General features: G+C 39.8%; 1 protein-coding gene across 1 annotated transcript; it reads right to left on the bottom strand.

Moving 5' to 3' along the window:
- Positions 1-2,946: 2,946 nt before the first annotated feature.
- Positions 2,947-11,580, bottom strand: LOC104270850 (glutamyl aminopeptidase-like; the record flags this gene model as incomplete). The annotated part of the gene is made up of 3 exons (XM_009865330.1): positions 10,735-11,580; positions 5,673-5,814; positions 2,947-3,078 (listed from the first exon to the last, which is right to left on the bottom strand). Coding segments are annotated over exons 1-3 (879 nt in total), but the record flags the coding sequence as incomplete, so codon positions are not given.
- Positions 11,581-16,572: the final 4,992 nt, after the last annotated feature.

Genomic DNA, 16,572 nt, shown 5'->3' with positions numbered 1-16,572 from the left:
CTTTCCCCTGTCTTCTAAACCAAGACAAGTGTCCATGGGCAGGATCTGTGAGCCATTCTCTTCCCAAAAATCCCCAATCTCCCCCAAAATCTCCAGTGCGGAAAGAGGTCTTTATATGGAGTGAAGTTTCTGGCTTTAGGAAAACCACTCCATCTAATTTTGCAGGCTCTGTGTCTTTTATGAATGGGCCACATTCTTCAGGCTGTGTTGGTGCAGCTTGTTTACTTCTCAGTGCTGTCTTACATCCAACAGTTTAGGGTCCGAATTGAGCAAAGGAGTCAGCCTACTCTACAATACCTCTTTGAGCCTGATAACCCATAGATTTCAATACCATGAAATTACACTTCCTTCAGTGAGAGGGGAAAGTGGTCAGAAATAAAGCTGGTATGAAAAAAACAAAACAAAAAAAAGCTTATGAAATTCTATTGGGAATCCCTTCCAGCCAGAGGATTTCCCTCAGGGTCAGTTTGCAATTACAATCTGCAATTTCCACTTCAGTAAGCTCTTTACTCAATTTAGCAGTCTTTGGTTCCCTAGCTGATCCATATTAATGGTTTCCAAAACCTTCAGCGTGCACTAGAACTGGCTTTGGGTTTCATTTGTATAATCTCCGTGATTTTCCAAACCAGACATTTGGTACCTGACACGTAATCAGCTCAGGAGCATCGTTTCCAGCTGTAGGCACATTTCCTACCATTGATCCCATTTGTGTTTTTTGTTAGGGCAACGTCTTTCAAAGTGAATGACCGAGTTTTTAAAATAATTTACTGTGTCATGTGAACTGTATACTGTTGCTGTTTTTTATGAAAGTGATATATGGATCACATAGATATTTTCTGGTGGATGAGGGATTTATTGCTAGCAATTTATACAGCAAACTATGGAATGTTCTTTCCAGCAGTTGGTGAATCTCATTGCTTGACTGGGCTTCAAAGTTTTTGGAAAGGAACTGATTGGTTGGGAGAAAGAATTTTTAAATACCTGACTGAAAACTCTAAAGATAACTTAGTTCTCTCAGGGAAAAGGTAATTTTTAGTGATGGAATTCATGTGGCTTCCTTAAATAAAAACAATCTTACACATATACTTTACTTTGGTAAAATTACGTTCATGCTAAGAGAAAGGAAAGTTACAGTTCTACCCTCACTTAAACCCCAAGTTTTCTAGTGCGGGCAAGTCTTCAGACATTGCTTAGCAAGTAGCATTAATAAAGTAGGTAGTAATCAAGGCCTGAATTAGAGGACATTTCTTCAGGCAACCTCTGTACTCACACAAATATCCCTGCCTCTACACATACACTTTAATCACCACATTTCAATGAACGCTCGCTCCTATATAAAGAGTTACAACTAGTCAGGAGCAGAGTAGGCTTCACTGTTTTGCTTGAGGAAAAAAAATGAATATTGACCTCAAAGCCATACTCTGAAGCATGGCATGGGCAAGCAGAGAGTGTTAACTTTTGCATCTACAACATAAAGTTTTATACGTCTTCAGCACCTGTTTTTTCCCCCTGCTGCAGTATGTTCTACAAAAACTGCACAAATTCTGATTCTCAAAATAACTAAACTCTAGACAATATCTATTGAGGTCAAATAACCTAAGTCTATCTCTGATAGTGAATGGAGCAGCTGCACCGAAGAGCATCTTGTTAACAAAATTGTGTGGCTGGGTGGCCTCAAATGTTCTCCTGTTTTGCAAATTACTCAGCCAAACAGCAGAGATCTAAGAATTGTGTTGCTATCTCAAACCAGGCTCCATTTGCTTGGCTAAGTAATTTAGCTGTAGTTGTTTGTCAAGAAATCTAAGTGTCCAGCATGATGCTAACAAGGGCATGGAGGAAGGAGGCCTCAGCACAGCGCTATGCCAGCAACTTTTTGCTAAGACTTCATCACTTTTGCTAAGTGCTTCATCAGCACTTTGGACAAGGCAGATTTTCACATCAGTGAGCAGCCTGAAACAGGGAAGGATTTGCCAAACTTTTTTTGGGTAGAGAAACTCAGGAAGAGGTTACTTGCTAGGGGAACATGGTCTGGCTGGGGCTTTGCTCCAAATTCCCTTCCCATTGGGGTCACTGCCTCCAGAAGAGGAGGAAAGCGCTGGCAGCTCCGATGAACTGCAAGACCATGTCTTCCCTAAAGGGAAAGGAAAGGGAAGCAGCAAAACCATACAGCCCTGGGATCATCCTCTACCTCAGACAAAAAAGATATTATCCAGTAAATAATTAACAGCAGGTTGAGCATCTCAGACTAGATTTAGGCTAAATGAGAAGTTTATATTGAGAGGCAACTTGTATTTGGGTTTTCAGGTTGTGACTCAACGTTAACGCCTTGTGGTTTCCTTATGCTTGAACAGCTGCACCTTCAGGAGATTTGAATCTAAGTGAGAACTGGATTGGACTGCCCGTTACATCTAAATAAAGGAATTATTTTAATTTTAAGGATTCATATTCAGACATACACACTTCATTAGGGCACCCACCTGATATCCAGAAGTTTACTCAGGCACTATTCAATTCTATACTTATTTGTAAAGTGTCCACAGACACACACCTTTTAACCCACAGAAAACTGTGAAGTATTTGTATCCACGGCCTGTGAATCTCTTGTATCCCTGGACTTGTACAATCCCTCAGACTCTGGGCTTCAAATCAGGGAGGAGGTTAGAGAAATAGTGCTCTTTCCTCACTTGTGTGCTGGTATAGGAGGTCTGGCTGGGATCTCACCAAAATCAGAGACAGGGAAGGACTGCAAAAAACTGTATGTAGTCAAAGTCAGAGAGACCACTGTGAACGCCTAATCTGATAAAATAGGATGCATAAGGTAGACTGTAGGAAAGGGAAAAATATGTTTCTGTTTGTATTATAAAAAGAGATGTTTCATTTTTAAAAACAATGCAAATCACGGTACATATGTCATCTGAACAATGTTTAGAAAGCAACAGGACTTACAGGTATTCCACTTTTGGATATTCTCTCTATATACCGAAACTGGTGCACTGCAAAGCATACCAAGTAAGTGCTCATGGGAACTGACTTCTCAAAAACTGTTCGAGTCCAGCCACCGCCCAGGTTTTCAGTTTGCTGCAGAAATGGAAAAATAATTAATGTGATTTTTTTGAATTGCAAATACGTGCAGGAGAGTGTACAGTATTTCTATGAAGGCTGAAACTACACAGGAATCAAAAATCACCTCTCCAGGTTCACCTCTTCTGGCATCCCATTGCTGATGGCGTGAGAACAGACAAAATGCTTTTTCTGCAGTACATGAAAAGAGACTTTGCTTTTCTGCACCATATAAGTTTACCTGGTTCTAATTTTCATCAAGGGTTTGAAATCATTCACAAACACAGGAATTTTGCCAACAGGAGTTTTCCAGTGTATGCTGGTGTATTTTGTTCTTGAAATAGTTGCATAAAATACCATCACATTGGACAAAGCAGAGAAGAGACTGGATTCTCTCCTCTCTTAAATATATGCATCCTGTAGGACTTAGGGATTGTAGAGGTGGTCCTTAGGATAGAGACCAGTCTAATGAATCTGCCCTAAACTAATTCAGATAAAAAGTAGCGCTGCTAATTGATGAGTTGTTTAAATGTACATAAGGTTTAGTACTGGTCATAGTTTTTATTTTTTAAGTTAAAAATCACTCCTGACTTTCCCAAATTCCCTTAACTCTCAAGAGAACTACATGACCAAACCTGCAACCTGCTGTATGTCATTCATCCTCTAAATATTTATTTCTGATATTCATTATCTGCTGTTGCCAGTCTAATAATATTTTGTGCTTCTGACTGGATAAGTAACTTAAATAAGATAAAAGCAAATGGCATATAAGAGACATTAACCTTCTACTAGAGATACAATACTTCATGAGATTTGTTTGTTACAAATACAGTATAAATAGAGCATAGGTAGTGAATGTGGCAGGCAATAAGATTCCATGAGCAAAAAAACCCTTTTCACAGATATATTCATAAACCCCTTTTTAAAGAGATATTTACAATCTATTTTCCCATTATTTGACTCATTTTGACTCTATTTTGATATCTTTTTTTTTTCTTTTAACAAACTCAAAACTTCTGTGGAAAAAAAAGTTAAAAAAAAATCAGTGAAAAATGCAAATTAAATGAACAAGTTTCTGATTTTGCTGAGCTGATTTTGCCATGTTGATTGTAAAGCTCCCCACCACCAAAATTACTTTAGTACGTGCAACACAGAATGTGCTTTGCATTTACAAGCTATTACATTTCCATCCATTGAAATGATTACCCAAAGATTTTTCACTGCTAAGAACAGAGCTACTAACCTTGTGAACAAACCAGATGAAAAAGTGCCCTCATATCATCTGTTAGTCAAACCTGAGTATGAACCCCGCATAATCTACATTTACCTGCCTGTGCTTGAATTTTAGCAAATTAACATGTGGTATCTAGCCCTTTTAAAGCTTATTTTTGTATATCCACACAAGAGGCAAGGTCTATGTGTAAAGGCATAAAGTAAATCTCCAATCCCACTAAATGTTGATAACACGTAGTCTCTCCCTCTCACCCTCTTTGCAGGTACCCTCACTTATGTGAGGTCTGGGAGGAAAGGTACAGGAAACACTCTCCTTGCATGTGTTGTTCATCAAAGTGCCTGGTACGCTTTTAGGTATCACAGAAATATTTTTAATAATAGTAAGACAGAACTTTAAACTTACAAAAGGTCTGGAAGGCAGATTTGTAATAGTTGTCTCAGATGTATTGCTAGGGGATAGTTAAAGTTTGGTATAATCTTTAGGTAAACCCGCACAAAGTAAAAGCAGACTTTTGTTTTCTGGGTGAGGGAGTGATTGGGAAGATGCAAATGTCAACAGCTTGGAGGCTGGAAGTTCTATTCATTTATTTATTTATTTATTTATTTTTAAAACTTGGCAGTTTATTTCCCACTTCAGAACATATTCATTAGAAATTATATATTGGACTACACATTCAATTAAACTATTCATTAGAAACTCTCTCAGCTGAAAGCCATTCAATCTTCTTCTAGAGGGCTCAGAGGTAGATAACTGATGCCATTGAATTTCATACAAAAGTTGGAATTCAATCCACCAGGTCCAAAAATAGATTATTTAGGAAATTACAGTCACAGTCGTCTGATGAGTGTCCACACCCATGAGCTGACAGATGGAGTTTCAGATTCTGTATTATCAAAAATAGTAATCCTAGACTTTCTTGCTAGCAGGATCCTTTGCCATTAGATATTGATCAGCAGACTTCTGCTTTGGACCATTATGTAGTTTCAGTTACTATTTTAGATTTTCAATATGGGAAGGAGCTGTCTTTCACAGTATTCCTTCTCATAGTCCACCTGGTCTGACTGAAGAATCTGCCATTACCAGGTTAGTAAGGGATGCTCACCTAGAATATCTGAATAGAGGGCCAGCTAGCTAAAAACAGAAGACACATTTCATTTCTACTTTGAATTTGACCCTGTATTGCCATGTTGTGTGCTGGTGGACCACTAAGAATCCTAATCAACTAACCAGTCCTGTTTTATGGAATTTATTAACTATTAGCTTTACAGAGTTTGGGTAGTAGAGTCCATAAAAGCGCAGGGACCTTGTGATCCATGCTACCTTTTCAATGGCTTTACAGAACCATTCCACTTAGGCAACAGAGTTGGGAAATACGTACCTGTACTCGCATGTTTGAAAGTGCTTGGTACTCATCTTGATGGATGATAGATATGTTGTAAGTTGCCTTTTTGTTGGGCTCGTCAAAGCAAGGAAATGATTTCCGTGCATCTGTTGGCTCATGATCAGTAGCTGCAATGCTCCTTAAACAAACAACACATTGACAAACCTTCATTATATACCTTTTAAATAGTATCTGCAATTTCTAAGCATAATTTTCTAGCAATTTTGTGAACTAAAGTCAACTACAAATATTTGCATGTACTTGTCCATTCATAAAAGTAGGTGACATCAGAAATGCACAAGCTGGCATTGTATAGGCATGTGTAACACGTGTATGTCAGTCTGTCATCAACATCCTCAAGGTTTCAGAGCAAAAGCTAAAGCCAATTGTTTATTGTCAAATATTTTTAGGAGCCTGGCAATAAGGTAGGCATGAGCACTCATGGATGGTAAAAATTTTGCTCACATTCCTAATGAGCTTTCCCACTGATTTATGTGTCTAAAATAAATTACTGCTGGTATCATGTGAAAGGAAATTAAGGTCCTGGTATAGAGATGTTTATTTAAGTTACTCCATGTGTTGTTTGCCCACTAGAGCATATCTTGGTATTGGAGTCTTGAACGTCTACTGAGAAGACATCTTGGAATTGCATAAATGCCCCTGAAATCTCATCCTGCTTATGTGTTTCCTTTTCTGCAGTTACTACATACAGTTTTCAGCTGGTGCTGCTATGGTCTCCTGACTCCATTAGTGAAACTGCTGGAGAAAGCATGGAAACTTCAGGTGAACATCCCAGTACGGAACTGATGATATGCTAGCTGTGTTAAAGGGGTTTAGAAAGTCATCTCAGTTATGGAAAAACAACTGGAGGAGCTAGACAATAGGGGCCACATGAAAAAATAAGGTGAAGGTTGTGGACGTTTATATCACGTGCTTGCTTCTCACAGTGACATCAGGCTGTCCCATTAATGAACCACACAGTGGTTCACAGAGCATATTATCCAGTGATTGATGGTGAAAGGGATCACAGATGCTTCTTCAATTAATCTGGAATGTCAAGCATTTTCTGACAGCACTTCTACAGCTGTTCCAACTCTATTAAGGTAGTTTTTCTTCCCAAAAAGTAATTAAAAGTGTACGTCATAAATTACAGAAGTGCAGCAATCCTACAAGCTCCCTTGACAACCAATTTTTCAATGTTTCTGTTGCACTTGGCATTTCCCTATGATGTTTAAATACTAAACTGGCCATTAGGAACTTGTAGCAGCAAGGGTCATTTACAAGCCCGGTGGATGTAATATGTCTGGGCTCTTACCACTCATATTTGTTGCAGTAGTAACTCAAAAATTCATGGGCAGAGACCATAATGAACATTCACCCTAACATAACTTCAGGCTCAGTAGAGTTTCTTGGTAAAATGTTTGATGTTACTCTCTACTTTTTGTAGGATTTGAAAGTTATTTCGCAATTAAGTTAACGTCAAGTCTCAAGGGCAATGCTTCACAGCTATTGCTTAAAAAATTGGCTGTATATTTTGACACATTTATATCTTGTTCTTATATAGTGATAACACTGAGATATCTCTGTTGATTTATAAGGTGATAATTCATCTATCCTCATATATTTGTGGAGGCAGACAGAGATTAGCAGTGCAAGACCTTAACACTACTGTTCCTGTGGGGCAGATGATGAGAACCCAAACCGTATAATGCAGTTTTTAGATAAGATTTTCTCCACTGCTTGATGGCTTATGCCCTTCTACTTGCTGTTGATGTCCTGACCTTTAAGTGTGAACTAGCGGTGACAATTGTAAATATCATAATAATAAGTAATGAATAACTGGCTGAAACTGCATCCAGCTGTTGTTCCCAAAATAAAATAGTGGTGCATTTAGAACTATGATGAATTCCTCCTCCACTCCCCTGCTTTTTTTTTTTCCCAAAGCACAGGGAGTTACTGCAAATATCACTCCCTTTGAACTAATTAAAGCATTTTTCTCCTAGTTTTTTTAAATTCAGATTCATTGCTTCTTCTGAGAAGTTTTTCTTCTTGAGGAAGAAATCCAGGAGTGTTACTTCTGTATGCTAAAGAATACTTTGTCTTTCACTAATCAATAAAATCTTAAATTCAAGTCTTCCTGCTAGAGGTGTGTCCAAATGAGTAACTCTTATAAGCCTTTTTTTTCCTTAAGAAGGACAGAGAGAATTCCTATAAAAGGAAGGCCATACCTTGCCACTAATAGTAATGCAAAATAAAAACCAGCTGCTGTGATATGCTTGTATTATCTGCAATATTAAGAAAGCAAAAGGAGGTTTTAGCACATTCCTGGAGGGAAACTAATGAGTTAAAAAAACTCCCAAACTTAACATTACACTGGACAAGAATTTGTTTTGTTCCTTTCCCTAATATCTGAAAATAACACAACGGTAATGTATTTATGCTCACTGCATCATGCAAAGTGGGAAAGGACTGTTATTCTCCTTTCACCAATGGGGAATTTGAATGCGCAGTCAGAGGAATAGCTTTACCAAAGGACTTCAATGCTTACAGCTGGATTCAGGCAACAAAAAGAGGATCTAGGCAGGTCTATGTCTAAAAACTGCATTCTCAGAGTTTCTACTTTCCTGCTCACGCAGGCACACGCATGCCAATTTAAATAGTTGTGTTCCCAAGGAATCTCAAAATTTGCTTCTGGGCATGTCCAAAAGCACCTTTTTCCTGACAGAGATTGATCTGTCTGAACAGGATTCCCAGAAGAGGCATTCTTCTCCCTAAGCCTCCCGAGGATCCCACACTTGCAGGCATGTTCCGCACATGTCTACCTGTTTCCCACAAAATGTAGTGGGAGATTTCAATTTAAGCTACAGCCGAGCCTGGACATATGCCCAGTTTGTAAACAAATGGCATCATAGCAATGCTTTGGCAAACCTTTGCCTTCACAGATACACAGCTGGGGAGCAGCTCAGCCCTGAGAGCTGACTTTCCAGTGTTAATTCTCTCAGAAGGTCCCACTGCTTCTAACACTGCACAGAAGGGATGGGTTGTAGGTTAATTACACACTGGCTTTCATTTTTACCTTTTCCTTTTTACCTTTTCTTTGTAACAACCACTTTGTCTTTAATAGTATCTGGACTGATTTGTATTTACTTACAAAATGACAAAAAGGAACTAGCTGAGTTGAAGTTTTCCAAGGGTAGTGTCTACCTCAGGCAAAGGCAAAAGAAAAAAGCTATTTCTAGTCAGAACTGGTTTTGAATAGAAAGCTAGGGGAAAATGCTGTTTTAATAAGTATTAAACCCCTTCCCTCGCTATCCTTCCTCACCCAATCCTATCACTTACTCTCACTCTGCATAGCACTGGTGGTTGCTTTTGTTACAAAGCTGTACTTATCACTATCACATACATTGCTTCTCCCACCTCCACAAACAATCTGCCCAAAGTTAAACTACATGAAAAACATTTCAGAAATCACCATTGTCTCATTCTTATGAGACTCCTCCTTAAGCCTAACAAACAAACTCACATGCTCAGGTTTCTTTCTGTATTGTTTTCAAACTGCTGGCTAGGATCATCCTTGCAACTGTAGCTTCCAGCATCCAAATCCATAAGTAGGAACGCTCTCAAAGTGAGTTCACAGTTTATGCCTTCTTTAGCTTACGAAATTCTCCTTTCTTCCTGACATCAAATGCTTGGTCCTTGCCTTCCTACACTGTCTGGATCTGAGAGAAGGGCACTTGCCTCTCTTGCTTTGTGATTCAGGAGATCCACATCCTGGTCCTGCTGGTCTGATGTGGTGACAGATCTGGGGCAACTCGTTTAATATCTAGATATCCTTCACCAATAAAAAGGAAGTAACACATCTCAACTTAGCAAGATGCTAGGAGGTTACGCTTTAAAACTGCTGTGGGGATGTCATGTGCTCAAAGTATAAAGCCAAAGCATCTTCCAAGTCAGAGCAATACTGAGGTGGTAGATGGAGGAAAGAACTGGCTAGGGTTTGAGCTGTTCTCTGTGTGTTATTCCCAGATCAGATAACGATATTTAAGTATGAAAAATCAATGCTTCTTTTCTCCTCTACCTCTTGGATTTGCTGGTGGTGGTGCCTGTCACTGCTGCTGCTCCTGGCATTGTCTGTCAGTGGCTGAATGGAGCTGCTGCAACTCTCACTCATGACACCACTGTCCCTAGGGCAAACAAGTGCTGTAAAAATACAGCAGTGTTTGTCTCCATGTTCCTGCTACAGGGCCTTGGAAAAGTCTAGCTGAGTTTATCTTCTAGTCATAAAGACTGGAATGAGTAAATATTGGAAACTGGTTGAGTGTCCTCTCCATATATTAACTGTGAAGAAATGCCTCTGAGTGGTGGCCAATGGCTTTTTCAAGTTTCCACCTTGAAGTAGTGCAAACCTGGGAAGTGGAATTGGTTAAATGAACTGGTAGAGGTTTTGTAATATTTCAATAATTATTGATATATTAAAAAGGAAGAGCTGGAGCACAGAAAACCCAAGTCAAATATATCCTCCATAATTTGGTTTTTCCTACCCATAATATAAACCATCTGCAGTAGGGACAGGGTGATTCTGGGTCTGGATATTCCTCAGGCTTACAGCATTAAGGAGGCATGATGTCAGAAAAACTATCACAGGAGCATTTTACACTGAAACTGTTGCCTTGGGGAGTGACAAGAAAGAGTGGTGAAAGCTGTAAAGCTGTATGCTATCTATTGTACAACAGAGATAGAAATAGACCTTGATCCCTCCAGCTCTTTGAGGGTGCCATTCATAAAACTCAAAGCTAACCTGTGAGTTACCAGCAGAGTTTGGAAGTTTTTCAGAAAAATCAAAACATAACCCTCACGTCTCCAGCCCACATTCACTTGTCAACAGCCAAAGGGTTTTGAATACAGCATCTTCCTTAGGGGAATGAGAAAATCAAAGAACAGCCCAGAAATGTCAGCAAGTTGGTGAGGGATAAGACTGAGGAGCTGAAGCAGGAATAGAGCAGGCCTGAGAAGGAGAAATACAGAAGAAAGTTTAGTAAATAAAAAAAAACTGCTTTACTTGGTCTGTCCATTCTCAGTGTAGGTGGTCCTATAAAACCCAACCAGGGAACCATTCAGCCAGCCTTGAAACTTCAGGGTGAGTATATAGGGATCACTTTCATCAGTGACAGGGAGCTCTGCTTCTGCCTTCATCACTATGTACTCTTGAAGATTGTACTCAAAGCAGTCGTTCAGAGCAATTTGCTGTCCTGAGGATTTCCGGAGTGTGGGCATTTCTGTAATCTTGGTGTCTCGCAGGTGGAGCCACAGGCTGCTGGTAGAATTTTCCAAAACAATAGAAATATTGACTGTTCCAGTGTAAATGTCTGTCTCCATTTCAGGCTTCATTTCCAGATCATAGTGGATAGGCTTTACGTAAGTGGGTAGCCTAAAATGTTTCCAGTCTCCAGTCTCATCATTTTTAGAAGGACAGGGACCCAAATCCTCTGGGACAGGAGGGTCTGTTGGCTGGTCTGTTCCGCCTGAAGATTCTGGTCGGCTCAATCCCACGCCAAGCCCCACGGCAAGACCTACCACAACCACGACGCCACAGATGATAGCAACATGCTTTGCCTTTATGCAGTACCTCTTGGACTTCTCATCTTCAAAATCCATGTCCTTCATCTCTGCTCTTGGGTCTGTTCTCACAGCAAAACATTAACTGTAAAAAAGTTTATTAGTCACTTCAGCACTTACATTCAGTAAACTCAGCGGACTTGGTTTGTATTTTAATTGTGTAGCTATAGCTGCTCTCTGCCTGTCTCCCCCACCTCGCTTTCCACGAGACACTCAATTAATTAAAGACAACATGCATTTGGAGGAAATGTGAATGATCAAAAGGAGTGCAGCTGGGCAGGGAGACAGAGGGGACTGACACAGAAGAGCATTGTGCCTGCCGTGCTCCCCTTATAAGCAGTGCAACCCCACCCCCAGCCCCTCCTGCTCTGGCCTGAGTTAAATATAAAACAGGGCTATGTTAATCAGCAGTTAGGAGATGATTGGATGCCAAAGCTCTGTCAGCAACTTTCAGAAAGAGTTTGCAGATAGAGGTGTAACTGCTCCAAACCCTCAACCTTTGCTACTACCTCTTCCTTTCTTTCCCCTGCTGCGTCTTGTTTGGGATTTTGAGGTTTGAGTTTTGGGTTTTTTTTACTTGTTTCTCTTACCAGCAAAGATTTCTTTGAACTTCCACCCTATAGTTTGTGAAATGGCATCTCGAAAGTCTCAAAAATCCAGCAAAAATGATATAGATCTTTCAAGGCCTTTTCAACTGTTTCCCCTCTTTTCTAGGCTCATTTACCTTTGCCGAGTAATTTGAGACAGTCATGGGTGGAAGAATGCACAGCGGAACAATAAATTTTGTTCACTGGCTTTGAACTTTAAAATGTTTCTCATTCCCTGCCCTGCCCCCACCCCAGGCCAGTTTTCCAGTTTTCCACACACGCAAGCTGGTAGCCTGGGATAGCACACTTTGTTGGTCAGCGCAATTACAGTGCTGCCTGTGAACCCTTGCTGTGAGGGACACTTCTAAATATGCTGTTATATGATTTATGCACTGAAGATCTAATTAAGCATTTACTGCGTGTCATCACAATGTGGCGCTTCATCAAAACAAATTAATTGAATAGAGCCTGATTCTGCTTGGGGGAACTTATTGTAAGTAAGGCCTTGCTAAGCCTGCAAGCAAGATGTTGCTAATGTGGTATGAAACTGAGTACAGCAGTATTCTTGACCTTGTTTGATGCTGAACTGAAGGAAAACAGTGTAAAATAGAAGCCTCAGTCCCAGAATCTCTTAAACCTTTTTTTTTCCCCACTTACGGAGCCCACTCATGTAGATTTTTAATCAGGCACATCAGTTTAGCTTCTTGTCTCCTGTTTTAGTTTATCAGGAGATAGATTAACTTCACTCTTCACATCAGTTACAGCTCTGACTATTTACTGTCTTTTTTATTGAGATGAAATTTCATCTGGATGGATTGACTTAGGCCCTAGAATCAGTCAACACACTCTTTGAGTGAGATGCACTGAATCAGGGAAGGAGCTTCTCCATGATAGACTTCATCCAGTCTGTTTAGAATAGATCTGCTCACAAGCTTTGTAAGTCTCCATTTGAAATATTGCCAGCCAACGTGGGGAAGTTTGGTCACCCAGTCCACAACAGCACTCTTACAGCATACTACTATTTTTATAGCATCTTATTTTAAAACCAAGATTTTCTGACAGGAACTGAGAAAAGAAAAGGTCTGTTCTGTGGAGCATCGTTAACTCTTACTCAGATATTTTCAGAAGCAAAAAATAAAAAAAAAAGGAAAATAATCACGCAGAAAGCTAAAAATCTGTTTCATATTATGTCTGTTTTTATTGTTTCCCATTTGTTTGCTGTGATCAAAACTTGATATGGCATGGGAAACCAGTGCTCTTTAATGGATTGGGTAAGAAATTAACTTTTAGCAACAGAGCCAGCATTGAAGATCATGGTCTTAGCATTTAAAACCATTTCAGCTTTTCTTTTGTTCTGATTAGACAAGACAAGGGAAATGAGTGAGAATAGTGTTTAAATAAGACATCTTAAGCCAGAGAGGGCAGTAAGTGATGAGATAGTAAATGTGTCTTGATTTCAGGCATGCTTTTTACATCACTTCCATTTTCATTCCCCGTAGCCATGAAGTTTTCTGCTACATGTTTAATATGAAGATGAAAAATGCTGTTTGAGCTTATAGACTGCAGAGCAGGTTATTTCCTGTAATTATGAAGAGACTTGCAGATTTCTTCACTGCTAACAGTTACCTCCTTCTGGAAGGGCTAGAAAACATATATGAATGACCTGGTCCTAAACAGTGAAAACGTGTATTTCTTATCCTAAGCATTCAACACTAGAAGTTGAACCCATTAAAAGCTAATGAGGAGTGACAAATTAATTTGCTTAAAAAGTAGCAGAGATTATTGGTGTCTTCTGTCAGTTAAGAGCAGCAGTGCAATTATATGCAAGCTCTAGCATTGATCTTCTTTTCATGAAAACTGGGGTTCAAGCCTAGATTGCAGCCAACAATAGGTATAACACATTTCTGATAGTGGTAGTTATGAGCAGACTTATCCCTCCTGTATGAGAAATAGGCTTTGTTCCCAGCTGATGCAGCTGGGGTCAGCTAGCAGCGCTAAGAAGCTGCCTGACTGCCAATGGCCCAATATACATGTCCAAGGATAAGATAGGGCTCCAACTACTAATTCCTCTACACAGGAGCAAGAAAGGAGGGCAGAGGTCCCAAAGGCAATACCCCTCCCTGCTTGCCTGTCTCCAGATGGAAAGGGGCAGGGAACAGGTTCTGCCTCCGCAGACAGAAGAGCATCATAGCCATCATCAACAAGGTCTAGATACTTTGTCTATCCTCTCCCCATGGGCATAAGATGATGAATCCCCATATGGAGAGTGAAGAAAAGCTCACTACAAGCTGCTCCAGCACAAACCACAAGCATGACTGCAGGCAAATGCTGGCCAAGCTTGGAGGGGTTGAAGTTGCTTTACTTTTATTTCTAGAAAACAGAAAAGAGATTTAAATGATCAGTCACATGGACACTGCTAAAACCTGCTATCATTTGTTTGATATTGATTTTTAATTGAAGAAATTTCACCTCAAGTTAGTTCACCACACTAGCTTAACTCTGCCCCTTTGGCTCCCTAAAATAGACCGGGGCTAGAAGTCACCCTGCTCTGTCATGAAATTGCTGGTGGAGACATGTACGTGCCTACAGGAGCAATATCCATATATGTTTTCAGACAACTGCAAGGAAAATAAATGAATCCTAATTTTTATCCCCAAATTGTCAACCATTCATTTCCAACATAATTTCCAATTTTAAGTTTGGAAAATGGAAAAAAAAAATTTCTGCAAGTGACAGCCAGGACCAGAACAAACACAGGCCTTCATAGGCATTCAAGGAGAAGTCACATAGTCCAAGGAAGTCCTTAACTGAAGCTGACAATGAGAAAATAGCTGCTCTGGAAACCATCAAAGACATGGAAATAAATGAAGCATACTTTAAAAAAGGAAAAAAACCCAAACAACTCCACTGCAACTCACAACAAAGGAAATTCCTCCAAGCCAAGTCCATCCTTGGAATAACAAGAAAAACTTTCTGGGCCTATGCCAAGGATGTCTTTGGCTCCCTGTGTCCAGGGACATTAAGGCAATATGAAGGCAGCAGAGTCTAAGGACCTCTGATTTCCTACTATTCTATGAGCTGCTCCTGCTTCAAGATGTGGGGGTAATAAATGGAGCCTCTCTGCTTTCTTCATGCTAAACTAACACTCCTTGTTAGATGGTGAAAAAGAAGGCGTGAAGCAATCTGCTGTAGTGACTGCTTTCTGGCAGAGCTTCACTTGAGACCTCTCTCCTGTAGCCCTCTGCCAAAAAAAAAGTTTAGGATATGAATTTGAGAAATGTAAAAATGGTTATGGTGTTCCACCAGGTTACAAATTGACTGTGTCAGAAATGATTCCATTGTCCAATGTTTTCCTACATCTCTAATGACTGATTTTGTCTCCTTTGGCTTTGAACATTCTCTAGCAATGATTAATTCCCTAGAGTTCACAAGTCTTAGTAATTACTGGCTTGCAATGGTCCTTGTTCCACTCACAATCTTTTCTATGTCAGTTTTTAACTACAAAACAAGTCCTTTTGTGTTTGCGTTGTTTGGAAATACAAATGTTTTGAGCTGAATTGAGAAAGACAGTCAGTATTTCTTCAGTTATAATTGTTTCCCCATTGCGATCTTCGAAATCTGACCCCAGCTGTAGGGTACTGTTGGCTGCGGTGCCTTGGGAGGACCTGTGTTATTGCCCGCTGCAGACTGACAACCTCCATATACAATACGCCAGTTGACGCAAAAGTGAGAAAAACAACAAGTTTTACAGTGTAGCCTCTAGGATATGTTGGGACATCAGCGGGCCCACAGGAAAACCAAATACTGCAATTTAGAAATCCAGTGGGAAATTCCTTGATGATTTTCTGGAGGCATTTTATCCTCTTAGAACGAAAAACTTGCTTTCTGCTCTCTTGACATTTTTCTTGTGTGAGTGAGGGTGACACCTCAGACGACTTCCCATCTTCACTTGCAATTCAGGGCACTACTTTTAATCTATCTGATATGAGTTGCAGTTCCCTGAGGTGCCACCTCTGCCCTCGAGCACTGCTGTGTCATTTGGTAGACATTTATATCAATCCGTTCCTATGTCTAGGTAGCAGGGTGTGAGAAGAAGAGCATTTTGATGGAGGAGAGGTATACGATTTTCTTCCTACCTTGACTGACTAGAGTCTGAAATTGTTAACTTTCAAGGCTTTCAAGGCTTTCTCCTTTAGAAGCACAGGGTGATTCAGAGGCTAAATAAATGAAAATGAAGCATTAGTCAGCCCAGTCTACTGAGTACACAATGATAATACTAAATCCAAGGGTGATACTAGCTTCACTGAGCAGGTAATGGAGGTTGCCATGAAAAACAGTATTTTCAGTTGGAGGCATGTTTTAACTTACAGTAAATTGTGAGGTTCTCTTCTTACTAAAAAAGATACAGTGGAAATAGAAGGTATCAAACTAGCTGGCAACACAAACAGAATGAAAATATCAATCATCCTTTTAACCACTAAAAGAGACAAAGACATTGAATCTCACTCGCTCACAACTGTGTGTACTGGGAGCAATCATTAGCAAAGTCATTAGCAAAGTGCTTGTGAATCTGAAAAAAAAGAGGAATAGAATATGATAATAGTGTAGAAATAAACTATCTTAGATTAAGATAGTTTTCCTATCCCATAATATAATGGCAAGGAAACTCACATAGCTTTCAAATGCAGTAAATT

The sequence above is a fragment of the Apaloderma vittatum genome, unplaced genomic scaffold, assembly GCF_000703405.1.
Source record: "Apaloderma vittatum isolate BGI_N311 unplaced genomic scaffold, ASM70340v1 scaffold11072, whole genome shotgun sequence".
In the NCBI taxonomy this organism is placed as follows: Eukaryota; Metazoa; Chordata; class Aves; order Trogoniformes; family Trogonidae; genus Apaloderma; species Apaloderma vittatum.
Note: the sequence above shows the minus strand (reverse complement) of the source record. Positions and strands in the feature narration are given on the sequence as shown.